General features: G+C 39.2%; 1 protein-coding gene across 1 annotated transcript in view; it reads left to right on the top strand.

The window, feature by feature from the left end:
• Positions 1-282: 282 nt before the first annotated feature.
• Positions 283-15,469, top strand: part of HSF5 (heat shock transcription factor 5) — a 52,707-nt gene continuing 37,520 nt past the window's right edge. The window contains exons 1-2 of the mRNA XM_019982554.2: positions 283-935; positions 8,059-8,433. Of these exons, the coding sequence (XP_019838113.2) occupies positions 317-935; positions 8,059-8,433 (994 nt within the window). The 5' untranslated portion in view covers positions 283-316. The remainder of the gene's footprint in view (positions 936-8,058; positions 8,434-15,469) is intronic.

Genomic DNA, 15,469 nt, shown 5'->3' with positions numbered 1-15,469 from the left:
CCTCCGGCTCCCTCGGGAGGCCGCCGAGCGAGCGCCGAGCGAGCGTACCTTCTCCGTGGTGCACGTGGCGCGGGTGTAAGGGGCGGGTCGGCTCGCGCCAAGTGCTGCCGCGCAGCGGCAACTCGAGGCCCCATTGGCCGCGCTGGCAGGCGCCGCGGGGGGGCTCGTGCGCCAACGGTCCCCGGGTCCGCGACGGCGGGGTGCTGGTTGGAGGGGGCAGGGCAGAGCGAAGGCCGCGGAGGGGGGAGGGGGGAGATCGAGAACGGGGTGGGAGAGCCAGGCTCGGCGGGGCGAGGCCCAGGGCCCGGGCGGGGCGATGGAGGAGGCGCTGCTCTCCACCCCCATCAATCCCAACAACTTCCCCGCCAAGCTGTGGCGGCTGGTGAACAGTCCCCGGTACCGCTCGATCCGCTGGGACGGCCGTGGTGAGGGGCTGCTCATCGACCAGCCGCTCTTCGAGGCCGAGCTGCTCAGCCCGCCCGGGGCGGGGGCCGGGGGCGGCGGGGCCGGGGGCGCCGGCGGCGGGGGCGGCGTCGGGGGCGCCGGGGCCGAGCCCGAGCTCTTCAAAACCACCAACTTCACCAGCTTCATCCGCCAGCTCAACCTCTACGGCTTCCGCAAGGTGGTGCTGGGCGGGCCGGGCGCGGCGGGGCCCGGGCCGGGGCCTGGGGGCGGCGGGCCGGCGGGCGACGGGCCGCTCCACCACTTCCACAGCCCGCACTTCCGCCGCGACCAGCCGCAGCTGCTCGTGCACCTCAAGAGGCTCACCAGCGCCAACAAGGCCAAGCTGGCGGCCGGCCTGGAGGTGCCCTGCCGCCCGCCCAACCGCTTCCAGAGGCTCCTCATCACGTCGGCCTCGGCCTCTGCCTCCACCTCCCCGCTGCAGCACCAGGAGCCGCCGCTGCCGCCCTCGGGGCCCCGGCCGGAGCCACAGGGTGAGTCCCGTCCCTCCTGCTCTGTCCTCGGCCAGCGGCGGGGCGCTCGGCCGTGAGGGGGCAACTGCCACGCCCGCGGGCATTTCCTTGGTGGTGTCAGGGAAGCGCCCGGGAGCCGCTGTCAGCCGTGCTTACCGAGAAGTCGGCGCGGCACTGGCATCACCCCCCTTCCCGCCAGCACCTCTCCTGGACGGGGCCCATGGACGATGAGGCCCTTCTGTGTCCACTGGCGGTCACGGGGACCTCCGCGTTAGGCTGGCTTTCTTGAGTCTTCTCGGAACCCTCGTGGGCTCCAAACCTCTATCGCCAGGTATCTTCTCGAGACCCGGTCTTTTCACAGCGAACACCTAAAAATAAGTAGGCCTTTGTTGAAGCCCTGGGTCTGGAAGAAACAGAACTGGCTCCTGCGTTCTGATAGGAAGCAGAACAGAGTTCCTCTACAGGGTGAGGATATGGCAAAGGTCAAGGTGGGAAGGAACAGTCGCAGCCGAGAGAATGTAGAACAGTTATGCTAGCCCAGGGAAAGTGGTGATCAAGGTACCTTGAGTGAGTGTCTGTCCTTGATGAGCCATGCCGTCTTCCACCCATTGACACATCTAAGAAATCTTGGAAGAAGTGTTCTCACAGTGATCATATTTTAGGTTCCGGAGTAATGTGTAGAACCGTAGGCGTTGTTTATATAACTTGAAAGCAAAAATATAATAATATATTTTCCTGTTTTTACCAGGTATTGCTCATAGGTAGAATGAATTGGCTAAACAGTTCTTTCATAGTAGCTGATTAGACCCAATGCTTATTTAAGGTGTAATGGTTAGACACAGGTAAAACCAAATTTGTGTGTGTACAAATGTCCAGTTTTGGTTTAAAATGCTATTATAAAGCTCATGTTTACAACCTTGGAATTTTTCACTGTTGGCTTCAGTCTTTCAGTTTTGAAAGAAGTTTCTATGTGTAAGTCTGTATTTTGTTGCTGTTCAGTTGCTCAGTTGTGTCAGACTCTTTGTGACCCCATGGACTGCAGCCTGCCAGGCTTCTCTGTCCTTCACCATCTCCCAGAGCTTGCTCAAACTCATTGAGTCTGAGATGCCATCCAACCATCTTGTCCTCTGTCATCCTCTTCTCCTGCATTCAGTCTTTTCCAGCATCAGTCTTTTCTAATGAGTCAGCTCTTTGCATCAGGTGGGCCAAAGTATTGGAGCTTCAGCATCAGTCCTTCCCATGAATATTCAGGATTGATTTCCTTTAGGACTGACTGGTTCTTGCAGTCCAAAGGACTCTCAAGAGTCTTCTCCCACACCATAGTTCAAAAGCATCAATTCTTCGGTGCTCAGCCTTCTTCACAGTCCAACTCTCACATCCATACATAACAGCTGGAAAAACCATAGCATTTGACTACACAGATCTTTGTTGGCAAAGTAATGTCTCTGCTTTTTAATATGCTGTCTAGGTTGGTCATAGCTTTTCTTCCAAGGAGCAAGCATCTTTTAATTTAATGGCTGCAGTCACCATCTGCAGTGATTTTGGAGCTCAAGAAAAATAAAGTCTGTCACTGTTTACATTGTTTCCTTCTCTATTTGCCAGGAAGTGATGGGACCAGATGCCATGATCTTAGTTTTCTGAATGTTGGGTTTTAAGCCAGCTTTTTCACTCTTTTCTTTCACCTTCATTAAGAGGCCCTTTAGTTCTTCTTCGCTTTCTGCCATGCTGCTAAGTCACTTCAGTTGTGTCCAACTCTGTGTGACCCCGTAGACGGCAGCTCACCAGGCTCCCCCATCCCTGGGATTCTCCAGGCAAGAACACTGGAGTGGGTTGCCATTTCCTTCTCCAATGCATGAAAGTGAACAGTGAAAGTGAAGTCGTTCAGTCATGTCTGACTCTTAGCAACCCCAAGGACTGCAGCCTACCAGGCTCCTCCATCCATGGGATTTTCCAGGCAAGAGTACCGGAGTGGGGTGCCATTGCATAAGTATGATGTAATCTGCATATCTGAAATTATTGATATCTCTCCCAGCAATCTTGATTCCAGCTTGTGCTTCATCCAGCCCAGCATTTCACATGATGTACTCTGCATATAAGTTAAATAAGCAGGGTGACAATATACAGCCTTGACGTACTCCTTTCCCAATTTGGAACCAGTCTCAATTTGTTCCGTGTCTGGTTCTAAACAGTTGCTTCTTGACCTGTATACAGGTTTCTCAGGAGGCAGGTCAGGTCGTCTGGTATTCCCATCTCTTGAAAAATTTCCCACAGTTTGTTGTGATTCACACAGTCAAAGGCTTTAGCATAATCAATGAAGCAGAAGTAGATGTTTTTCTGAAATTCTCTTTCTTTTTCTATGATCCAGTGATTGTTGGCAATTTGATCTCTGGTTCTTCTGCCTTTTCTAAATCCAGCTTGAACATCTAGAAGTTCTCGGTTCATGTATTGTGTTGAAGCCTAGCTTGGAGAATTTTGAGCATTACTTTGCTGGCATGTGAGATGAGTGCAATTGTGCGATAGTTTGTACATTCTCTGGCACTGCCTTTCTTTGGGATTGGAATGAAAACACCTTTTCTGGTCCTGTGGCCACTGCTGAGTTTTCCAAATTTGCTGGCATATTGAGTGCAGCACTTTCACAGCATCATCTTTTAGGATTTGAAATAGCTTAACTGGAATTTCATCACCTCCACTAGCTTTGTTTGTAGCGATGCTTCTTAAGGCTGACTTGACTTTGCACACCACGATGTTTGGCTCTAGGTGAGTGATCACACCATCGTGGTTATCTGTATCATTAAGATCTTTTTTGTATAGTTTTTCTGTGTGTGCTTGTCACCTCTTCTTAATATCTTCTGCTCTGTTAGGTCCATACCATTTCTGTCCTTTATTATTGCCCATCTTTGCTTGCAAGTCTATGTTTACTCAAACTTAAAAAACTCTCTGTGATAGAAAAGTACTTTGACTTTTAAAACTATTTTCAACTGGATTTCTAATACCCTCCCCCTTCTTCCAGGAAGGTGAGGGTGGCAATATTTCCTTTCCTTGTTTAAAGAGTGGGTGATGTGTAGCAGCATACCAAGAAAGCAACAGGATATGATTATGAGAATTCATTCTTTACCTTCAACCAGGAGAGTAATAGAGACGTTTTCATCGTGTTAACAAGAGATTTAACAGAAAAGTGTCTGGCTTACTTTTCACTTATGGGAAAATTTTAAATATACAAATAAAAGTAACACTGTGTTCAGTTTAATGTAAGCCCAGGGTTAGGAATGAGCAATCTTCATTTGGAATTTAGAAGATGGATTAGGTTGTGTATCTATGGAGTTTAGAAGATAAGGGATTAGGTTAGAGTTCTAGGAACTAGTTGGAAAAGTAGCAGTGGCATAGGAATGTTCTAAAGGAATTCTAAAGGAATATTAAGCCACTTACTTCCATGTGATGTCCATTGATTTTTGTGGGGAATCAAATGGAGAAAGGCAGTGGATACAATACCTTGTCATTCATTTAGATACTTGTTTTTTCAGATTGTGTATCTGGTGGGCATAAGGAGAAAAGACTGAAAATGTGTTCTTGGGAAAAACAGGATCACTACTTCAAAGAAAGAAACACACATGCATACATAGAGACCAATTCTTGCTCACTTTTTCCTCTTCTCCGATTTCTTTTTTCCCTGCCCTATCCTACACCTAGTTGTAAGTATAGAGTTCATTTCAGTTGAAGAAGCACAGGGGCTATGTAGAATCTGATTTTTCTCACTTATAATTCAGTTGGTCAGCATTTTAAAGATTACTTGTTGAAAAACATAAATGTAATTCATACTTTTTTGGTATAGCTAATACATAAGTTCATATTATCTCCATTATCATAGTTTTCATACATTTCATACATCCTGCCTGTTGGTATGTATAGAAAATATGTCAGGTGTGGATTGTCCACAACATAGACTTGGTTCATTAGGAAATTGTGTTACTGACTTGGGTGGAATGTAATTCTAAGTTTAAGAATACAGGTCCAACTTTGTTTTGCTTTATCTCCATGTTCTAAGTCCTTGGTTCTCTTTTGGCTCACTAATTTTTATTCTGCTTAATTCTTGATTATATGCCTGACTATACTGCTCCTTCTTCATTTCCTTTTTGTGTTCTGTGTTCTACTGCAGCTTCTGATTTAAATACTTCTCTTTTGCAGTAGAATCCTCTGTGTTAGGACCTGGTTCTTTTACCCAGGTCCATTGAGCCAGTTGTCCTGTTCACCTTCTGAGAATGTTGTTCAGTTGGTAAGGCGCGTCTGACTCTGAGACTCTGGACTGCAACATGCCAGACTTCCCTGTCCTTCACTGTCTCCCAGAGTTTGCTCAAACTCATGTCCATTGAGTCAGTGATGCCATCCAACCGTCTTATCCTCTGTCACCCCTCTGTTGCTGCTGCTGCTGCTAAGTCGCTTTAGTCGTGTCTGACTCTGTGTGACCCCATAGACGGCAGCCCACCAGGCTCCTCTGTCCCTGGGATTCTCCAGGCAAGAATACTGGAGTGGGTTGCCATTTCCTTTCCAATGCATAAAAGTGAAAGTGAAGTCGCTCAGTCGTGTCCGACTCTTAGCAACCCCATGGACTGCAGCCCACCAGGCTCCTCCGCCCATGGAATTTTCCAGGCAAGAGTACTGAAGTGGGGTGCCATCACCTTCTCCGTCACCCCTCTGTACTTGATAAGAAATGTGAGGGTCACATGTTTTTCCTGTTTTTGTTTGCCCGCTATTGTTATCTTGTTTTTATTGGCAGTTTATTTCATAATATTTGTTAAAGCTTTCTAAACTAACTCTCAAGAACCAAGTTTTGGGAAAGAGGCAAGTTCTCTCCTGGGGACTGACTAGCTCAGATTCACTTTTACAGATGGAATAGAAAGAACAACAGAAATTCAGCCTACCTTACATTTTTAGGATCCTGGATTTAAGCTTTGCCAAATATATGTCTTAGATGTCCTAAAGACATGTAGGTGATGTTCTATAAAGTTGGTAGACTAGAACCCTGCGAAGTAACCTCTAACAGAAGAATAAGAGCTGGACGTGTTTTAGTTCTTAATTAAAAATGAAAACAAATGTCCTTCTAATTTGTGTCCTGTGTCCTTACATTAGCAGTATCTAAAATATTTAAATATTTGGGCATCACTCAGAATTTATCATAGTAGAAGTAGAAATGTATTTTAATTCAGATCTAAATTTGAATTTGAGAAATCAGGGTAGAGTATTCTTTAATTATCTATTGTTATTGACAGTCTGAAAATTCATCAACAATTTAACCTTAAAGAGGGTAAAGAAGGGTTAGTGAGCTATTTGACACTCTAGCAATATAAAGTTTTATCATCCAAGAAAGAAAAAAAAAACAAACAAGTGATGGGCAGTTTGGGACCTCACAAACAAAAAATTTTTCTTTAAGTCTTAAAGCAAAGAACTGTCAGTGGTAGTTCAAAGTGTGTATACATGTGTTTGCTAGTCAGCATAAAAACTATTTTGTATTTTAAAAGTAGTTTTTAAAAGGTGTATCATTTAAATACATTTAATCTTCTGAAGGAGAAGTTTTTTTGTCCATTAGATTTTTTTCTCCATTAGCTCTTGATTTCCAGAATTGTTTTTTGTTTTCTTATTTTAACTTTTTACTTGATATTGGAGTATAGCCAATTACCAATGTTGTGACAGTTTCAGCAAATAGCAAAGAGACTCAGTCTACATGTATCCATTTGCCTCTAAACTCCCTTAGCATCCAGATTGCCACCTAACATTGAACAGAGTTCCCTGTGCTACAGAATAGGTCCTTATTGGTTATCCATTTTGTGTGTACACGTCTGCCCCAAACTCCTATATTTGTTTATTTTTGGCATTAATGCTTTATTCTTTTTAAATTTTAAGGGTTTATTTGAGCAAAATCAATTTGAATCAGGCAGCACCAAAACAGAAGTGATTATGAGCACTTCTTAATGCTTCATTCTTTAGAAGAAATCAAACATTATAGGAATACTAGAACAAAAGATGTATAACATTTAAATATTTGGAAAAGTAGGTGAGTGCCATCTTTAGCAGATGAGTAGCACGTAAATTAGACTTTCCCTCTGTTTTATAGATTATAGGTATAGTTTATATATATATTTTATTTATATAGATATAGTTTTATAGATATAGCTTAATACAACAAAAACAAATTGAAAAGCCTTTGTGAACCACAAAATTTAATAGGTAAAATCCTTCCTAGGAATAAATTAGACTAGCTTTATCTTCAAGAACCACAGTCTTTAAAATAAGTTCAGCTTGCAACTTTTATATTTTCCTTTTCTTCATTATGTAGTATTGCTCTTTCTCTCTCTTCCTCATCTCCACTGATTAATTCCTTTCAACCTTGCAAGATAAGAAAAAGCAAATATAGGAATCTGTTGTCTTGAGTGTGTGGATTTTTAACAGACTCTCTAGGTGATTCAAATGTAAATCAATGTTTGAGAGCCATTGATATCTAGGAAGGGACTAGAGATACTCTGAAGAAAAAGAGACCATGGAAAATTTTTGATTCAGGAATGACCAAGTCAGAGTTTCCAAGCTTGACTTTTCTGCAAAGATTGTTACTAAATTTTTTTTAAAAATTGAAAGGGAGCATGAAATTTCTTACATGAAATTTCTTTTTCTGGGATAATTTTTATTTTTTCCATACTTATATCTTTCATGAATATGGTTGAGTGCTTATTTTTGTACCTATTATTAAGATACCTAAATGATTTAAAAGACCAAATGGAATTTCTAAAACTTCTAGGAAGTACTGATAGTTTATAGATTGGGAAAATCTGGGTCAGTCGGTTGAGGTGACAGGTAAGATGACATTTAACCTTTGATTTAATTTGATTTAATGTTAGAGTTTGGCCACTTTGTCTCTTATCACAATCATATTAACAACCAAACAAAATTTGTTTGATTATTTTTTCAGCATTGTATTTGTAATTTCATGTTGTGTATTCTGAACTTGTTTTTACCAATAAATTTCTGTTGTGTTGAGAATGGCTGGAAACTCAGCATATTCACAAGTGAAGAGTAGTGTATGTTTTGTGACTTTTGGTTTACTACATCTGGTGGTGTAATATAAAATTAGTAAATGTGCTCTTCCTCTTTTATGCAGGACCAGTGGCTGTAGGACAATTTCACCGGTCGTTCCGGCGAGATAGTTTGTCTCCTTACTCCTACGTATCGACTTCATCCCACAACCACAGTACTTTTCCTCTGAAAGGTTTAGATCGGACCCCGATCCCTCCTAGAACATGGCAGAACTCTCTTGGAATGCACCCAGGACAAGTGGAAACGTCTCCTACTTTTTCAGATAAAGGGGTTCCATTTCCTGTACTACAGAGGTTTCCAACTGAGGTTACGTATACCCTGCAGCCCAGTGCCACATCTGTACACGTTCAGCAAGGTCCTCAAACAATGGTCAGCTCCTCCCAAAAATATAGTAACTACACACCCTCAGCGCAGTACTCCCAAGCCTACTATCCAACAGGTATGAGAAATTCAAATTCAGTGGTTTCTTTTAAGGTACTTGATAATGAGAACTTATATTTTTTTAAATGCATTTTTGTATGCCTAAACAAAAATAGGAATGTACACCTAAGAAATGTCAAAGATTTCTCATGAATACTCATTTTTTTAACAATATGTGAAATTTCATTATGTTCTTAAAGGCTGTGAAAATTGTTGGAGCATAGAAGTGTATATTTTAGTGAAACTTTGGTATCCTCAAAATATGTTCTGGTAAGACTTAGTACACCAGATCTTGGTATAACACTGTTCTTGGTGTAGTAGTTTTTTTGGGTTTTTTCCTTTTAGAAAAAAACTACTTATATTACATATTGTTTATTTTTTAGTTATATAGCTGAGACTACCTCATAATGAAATAATCTTAGTATCTCAGTAATGAAGTTTAATATAAGAGCCTACTCACCATCTCTTAAGACTAAATTATATTCTTTTAATAAAAATGTAATGGTGTGGTTTGGCAGTGCAATCCCTGCAGGGTTAATCTCAGCCAGCGAACAGCTGGGAGTAGCTGAGAGAAGAGCCTGACAATGACAGCTGACCTAGAGCTCCGCCAAGGGCGTGGAAGACCTGCCAGTAGAGCTCAGGCCACTCATTGGGAATCCATGTGATAGTGACCATCCATTTAGCTTCTTGGGGCCAGGGGATGTTTTTGCGGGGATACATTTTTGCAGAATGATAATGTTACCATTTAATTAAAAACAATTTATTGTTTTGCAGAAGCACCATAGAGGTGATATGTGTTTTCATTATTGTTTACACAGAGTGATGAAATGGGGCAATAGAAAAAAGTCAAGGGTCAAGGCTTTCAGAAAAGACCAGGAAGAGAAAAAAGGGGGCAGTCCTTTGCCCTTTGAATTAAGAGTGTAGGCATATTAATTAAGTACAGCTGGAAGCAGTCTCCAGAGGTATTTTTGTTAGACCACTTTTCCCAGGCAGGCTGAAATCAAAAACTAAAATGAGTGGGAGGCATGTAAATTAGATAAGGGGGTTAAATGATTGGTTGTCTTTTAAAAGCTATAAATTTGAAAACTGTTCCGTTTATAATAATGCTGGTAATATGCAACCATTTTTATTTATTATTGGCTCATTGCATTCTACCTAAATACAGACAGTAAAAGGGATTGCTTTATTTTCTCAAAGCACTTAAGTTCAATAATATTAAAATAATAAAACCAGAGGTTAAATTAGATTGAATTCTATAGATTTTTGGAGCTGCTACTGTTTTGGTGGATGGAGAAGGATAAGGGGAAGAAATTATATGGAGTAAGATGATATAGCACTTTAATTGTTTGCCTACTAGAAATTTTAAAAATCTTTTTTTTAACCTTATATATAAAAAAAGTGGAGACCTAATTCTCTTTTTTTCAGACTTTCAGCTAATTCTTTGAAGAACAAAAATATCTGGGTGATCTTGAAAGCTAGAAGATGACATTTTATGTTATATATCTTATGTATAGCAACAAATAGTGTCAGATCTTTCCTGAGGGATTTTTAATCAATATTTTGATAAATTAGGCATTTCTATCTAAATTATAATTTGGCTGCATTCCATAAATGCATAGAGTATATATATATGAGAGAGACAGTCTATATTTTTCTTATACTTGCTTTACGTTCTATAGCCCATCAACTGGACAACACCCCCGTCTCTCTTCCTTTTAGCAATGAATGTTTCTCTTTCTTTTCCTAACCTCCCTTAAACGCCCCTCCTCTACACTTCTAAAGACTCAAAAACTGGGGAGTTGAAATTTAGGAGGACTACAAGAGAGAGAGAAATGTGCTTGGCCTTCTAACTTGGAATTTTGGAGAAATTTTCCTATGTACATATTAGATATGGTGCTTAGGTTCCATATTACGATTAGTGCTGCAGTTAAGGTACGGATGGTTATAGTCTGGCTTAGGAGCCAAACTAGCCTGTATGATGATGTTTCTACGGGAAAATGTATTCCAAGTTCCGAACAATCCTCTTAGAAACTCCTAGTTCTAAATTTTATGAGAACTAGTTGTATGATATTAGAAAATACTACAAATTTGTTATAGAAGTACTATTTGTTAAATTATTATAATTTAGGATCTGTGTCATTTCAAAAATATTTTGTGTTAGCTTGGATTTAAATTTATAAATAAACTTATTAATTTTATAATTACATTGAAAATTGTCTCCAGGAGTCCAAGATAAGGACTAGGAAAGAGACACATTAAAAGAAGAAGTGCTGCTGATGTTTTGATAGTATAGAGTGCATATGAAATAGAATCTTGTATTATCTGAATTTTTGTTTTGTCTTCTTTGATATGGATGATTGAAATTACTGTGAAGGTTCTGAGGTTATGAGAAAAAGAAAGAAATCTCATGATTTCATAATGAATTCTAATATATAGAGTAGTTCTATGATGTAATGTAGGAAAATTGCTTTGAACATTCTGAAGTACTATAGAAATAAAAAGTTGTATTGTTAAATATGAAAGACCTTCTATGGAAGGGAAAGAAAATGCCAAAGAAATAAGTGTACAAGTACTTAATTCCTCCAAATCTTAGGTGAAGGAGGCAAGACATAGTGAGCAGTTTAACCAATATTTAGTGAATACCTGTTTGTGAAGGGCTTTACAAATGACTTTACCAAAGTTAAGTAAAATACTACTCTCAGAGGCAGGATAATAATCACTCTCAATCCAGCTTTCCAAATCCTAATAAAGTAACTAATTTTGGAATAATGATCATACTTGAATCCTTTCAAAGTGAATTATATGACTTGAGATTTGGATCAAATTTTAGTAAAAAAACAATACTCAACTTCATTTAAAAATCAGTTATATTGAAAATAAACTTGGATCTGGTCTTCATGTGGTATAACCAGTAAAATTTGTGTTTTGTAATATTTCATAAATTATTTCTCTAGTAAAGCCAAACTTTGAGACTAAAAAACTGCTCTCAAGACTGACTCATAAATGGACTCACATGAGTTGTTTCTCACATTTGCCCTTCCTCTCTTGAGGCATCTGTTTTCTTTGCCCTGCTCGTTTACATTTTTTCCACTCTTAACCGCTTCTTCAAAGGCAAAGTGTTATAAGTCCAGCATCAGTGGACTCTTTTTAGTCTTGCCCTATCTTGAATTCAGTTTTCTTCTTTAATGCTGTTTTCAGGGTGCTACTATAATTTAATTTCCCTTTTTTATAAAAAAACTTTATTTTAGACCTTTTTGTTTTGCTCATTCTGTATGTATTTGAACATACAAAAGAATATTAGTATATTCATATTTATATACAGAATCCTGTATTGAGGAATTGTTTTCCTTTGACTCATGTTGTAATGCTGAACTGATTCAAAGTTAACTTTGACTTTTTGCCCAAGTTAAGTTTTAAGCTCAAAGCAGTGATTGGTGATTTGTAGCTGCCCTTTGTCTCGTATATTTGTGTAGCAGTCACTGTGACCAGGTACTATGCTGAGTGCTTTCCAAATATTAATTCATTTAATCCTCAAAACAACTTTATAAGATAGGGAATGTAGTTATCCTCATTTCATAGATTAGAAGCTGAAGCACAGCTCAGCACAGGCAGGGCTAGGAAACAAATCTAGGCAAATTCTCTCGAGTTCATTCCTTCGGCCATTGTGTTCTGCTTGTTGCTGCCGGCCTGCTTGTAATACAGAGAGGACGTTTGTTTGTTTTGTTTTTCTTCTGAGAGACTTTTTCCTGGTATACCTCTTCCCCAGAGTTAGTTCCTTCTAGATAGGGTAGGTGACAGATACTGGTCAGGGGGACCTCGCCTTCTGTGCTACCGACGGCAGGGTACTGACCCTGGGCTGTTGACTCTCTGCTCCAGCAGAGAGACAGACACCATCCAGCTGCTAGAGTGGGACATTCAGTCTGCAGCTGTGTCTAATTCATTTCTGTATCCCCCTGCACCTGGTGTAGTGCTTGGCCATAATGGGCTCTCAGTAAATATTTATTGAGTAAACGAAGTAATTTTAGCCTCAGCTTTGCAGTTAGTCATATGATGGACATTGTGACATTCTGTGGATTATTTCATGTCACTCGGTTTCAATTTCCCTTTCCAAAAAGTGGCAGTAATAATTTGGGTCTGGGATTAAATGAATTAATGTATAGAATTTGAATAGACTTCAAAATTTAAAACACTTAAAAACTTTATATTTACATATAAAGGATAACATATTTTAAAAGCTGTATTTCAGATGAGGCTAGCTACTAACACTTTAAAGGCTGACTGAAGTGATTTAAAAGAACATACCCTTCTCACGAAGGTGCATGTGTTTTATTATTTTCTGAACTGACTCTTGGGCAAAGAAGGTTGATGATTACTGTTTTGAAGTACATTAAATTTTAAACATTTGATCTTTAGGCTTTTCATTCTACATAATGTACATAAACAAGTATAGAATATGAAGTTATAAGAACTTTCTGATGCTCTGGGAGCCTGTATTGTCAGTTTCTCTGGAAAGGTCTGAGTTTGTTCTTATGGAGAGAGGGACTTGGCGTAGATACATTAGGAGGATTTTTAAGTAAAAGCACAATTATATTTTATTTTCATTGCAGTAAAATACATATAGGATTGACCATTTTAGCCATTTTTAAGTGTATAGCTCTGTGGCATTAAATACATTCACATTGTTGTACTAGCATCACCACCATCCTTTTCTAGAACTTTTTCGTCTTTCCCCAGCTGAAACTCTGTACCCAGTAAACACTAACTTCACATTGCCCTCTCGCCGTCTTGTGGCGACTGCCGTCCTGCTCTCTGTCTTGAAGAATCTGCTAACTCTAGGAACCTCATGTGAGGGCAGTTGCGTATTTGTCCTTTTGTGATTGGCATCTTTCACTTATTCCGAGTCATTGATATAGTGGGATGAGTCAAATCTCCTTCCGTTAAATGCTGAATGATTTTCTGAAACTTCATATGCATGGACCACATTTTGTCAGTTGGCCTGTTGATAGACGCTGGGTTGCTTCTACCTTTTGGCTATTGGTGCTCTGAACTTGGTTCTACAATAATATGTTCTGCTTTCACTTCTTTTGGTTATAGACTCGAATACCATTTCTTTACCTCACTGTAGATGAGATGTTGGGGTTCTGGTTGCTGTCGTAACTTACCTTGAAATTAACTTTACTATTAGGATATTTTTCCTTTTAAGTATTTCTTTGCTGTTGATACTGTACTATTCCAGAGTAGCTTCAAGTCCAAAACATTTTATTTTTATTTATTTATTTTTAAAAACGTTTAAATTATAAATATGAATTACCTACATTGGATAAAGTATATGAACTTGTTTTCCTAACCTATAGTGGATGTGAAAATTTTTACCTTTAGATAAATTTTTAGTAATCTATTTTTTACCATAAAAGATGTCATCAACTCTTATATATGAAATAGAAATTGTTCACTATTTCCAGCTTTTTATTCATTCAGTGCCTTAAATGAACACTGCCTTCAGAAAGATACTGAAGGATCTTTATGGAGATGAATGTGTCTTCATAGTGATAAACTCAGTTTTAGAAGTGTTAGTACTTTCACAGTGCTTTCCTAATACACACTGGATTAATTTTTCATGTATGAAGCACACAGTTATATTTTTATAACTAGATTTTCATATCCAGTGAACTTATTAATACTTTACTTTGTTGTGTTTTGTTGGCTGTATGAGGTGGGACTGCTCTGGTAAGGAACTAGCCATTGAGGGGTCTTTGGATTAGCTGTTCACCTCCCTGTCTTCATGCAGGCACCTTTCTACTTCCCATTTGTAACTGGACACTTTAAAGGACAGTCACTGCTTTGCTGTTTCCTTAGATACCAAGTCAGCTATCAACTATATATTAATATATTCTTGACTTGTATGTTATATTTTATTGCTGTATATTATATGTTATTTTTTCAAGAAACTTATTTTAAGGTACACTTTAACAGCTATTCAAAATATGTAAACTGTGGCATCAGATTGATTATAGCACTATCAGAAAAATAAAGCTAATACCTTTCATTGATTTATTTGTAACAAAACACTTTTATGGTGCCCTGATGGGTGAAAAGATCCCTTGGAGGAGGAAATGGCAACTCACTCCAGCATTCTTGCCTGGAAAATTCCATGGACAGAGGAGCCTGAGGAGCTGCTGTCTGTGGATTCACAAAGAGTCCAACATGACTGAGCACACACACACGCGATAGGGGGAAATCTTACTGAGTCCTTTCTGCCACTAGGGGGCTGTTTTTCTTAGCTGTTAAAACTGGAAAAAGATCCCAGTTTTTTTCAGTTTCAGCAATCCCTGCAGACCCCTCCTTAGCTTTTTGGATTTAACTTATTTCCCAGGGTATTTATGCTTTTAAATATTCTGGGAAACCAAATTCCAATCCAAAAATTTTTTATTGTGTATTTGAATAATCTCAAAGGATATGGGAAGTGACAGCTGCTTGAATTTTATATGGCCATCCTAGTAATATCTGGCTTTTTTAACCACTGGAATTGTTAAAATTATGTAATTCAGAAAACATCAACCCTTATGTTCTTACTTGAACTAGAATTCTATCCATTATTTTTTTATTTCCATGTGTAAAATTTAATGCCTTAAAATGCACATGTATAATAAAATATTTCTCTTATACCTTTATGAACTTCTGACATTTTAAAAATCCATAGTCAGTAATGGATAAAAGGGAAGCATTTTGATGAATTTTTGCAATTGTTAGACTAATTTATTTCAAAGATTATAGAATGAGATTATTCAGTAATTTTACTACTGTATTCAGAATATGAGAAATGTGGACCAAAAATGTTGCCACCTGTAAATAAAGATACCTTAAAAATATTCCACAAGTGGAGTTCTAGTCAAATTAAAGTATTACATCTTAGGAAGAAAGATTAAGGAAATATCATGATACATTAAAGAGCATGTACTTTGCAGTTTGATGATTGCCTCTGCCACTATGAGCTTTGTGAACCTTCAGCACATTTTTTAACATCCCTGAGCTTTAATTTCCTGATTTTTGTAATG

Source organism: Bos indicus, chromosome 19 (genome assembly GCF_029378745.1).
Source record: "Bos indicus isolate NIAB-ARS_2022 breed Sahiwal x Tharparkar chromosome 19, NIAB-ARS_B.indTharparkar_mat_pri_1.0, whole genome shotgun sequence".
NCBI classification, from domain to species: Eukaryota; Metazoa; Chordata; class Mammalia; order Artiodactyla; family Bovidae; genus Bos; species Bos indicus.
This window is presented reverse-complemented; position numbering and strand designations above follow the sequence as displayed.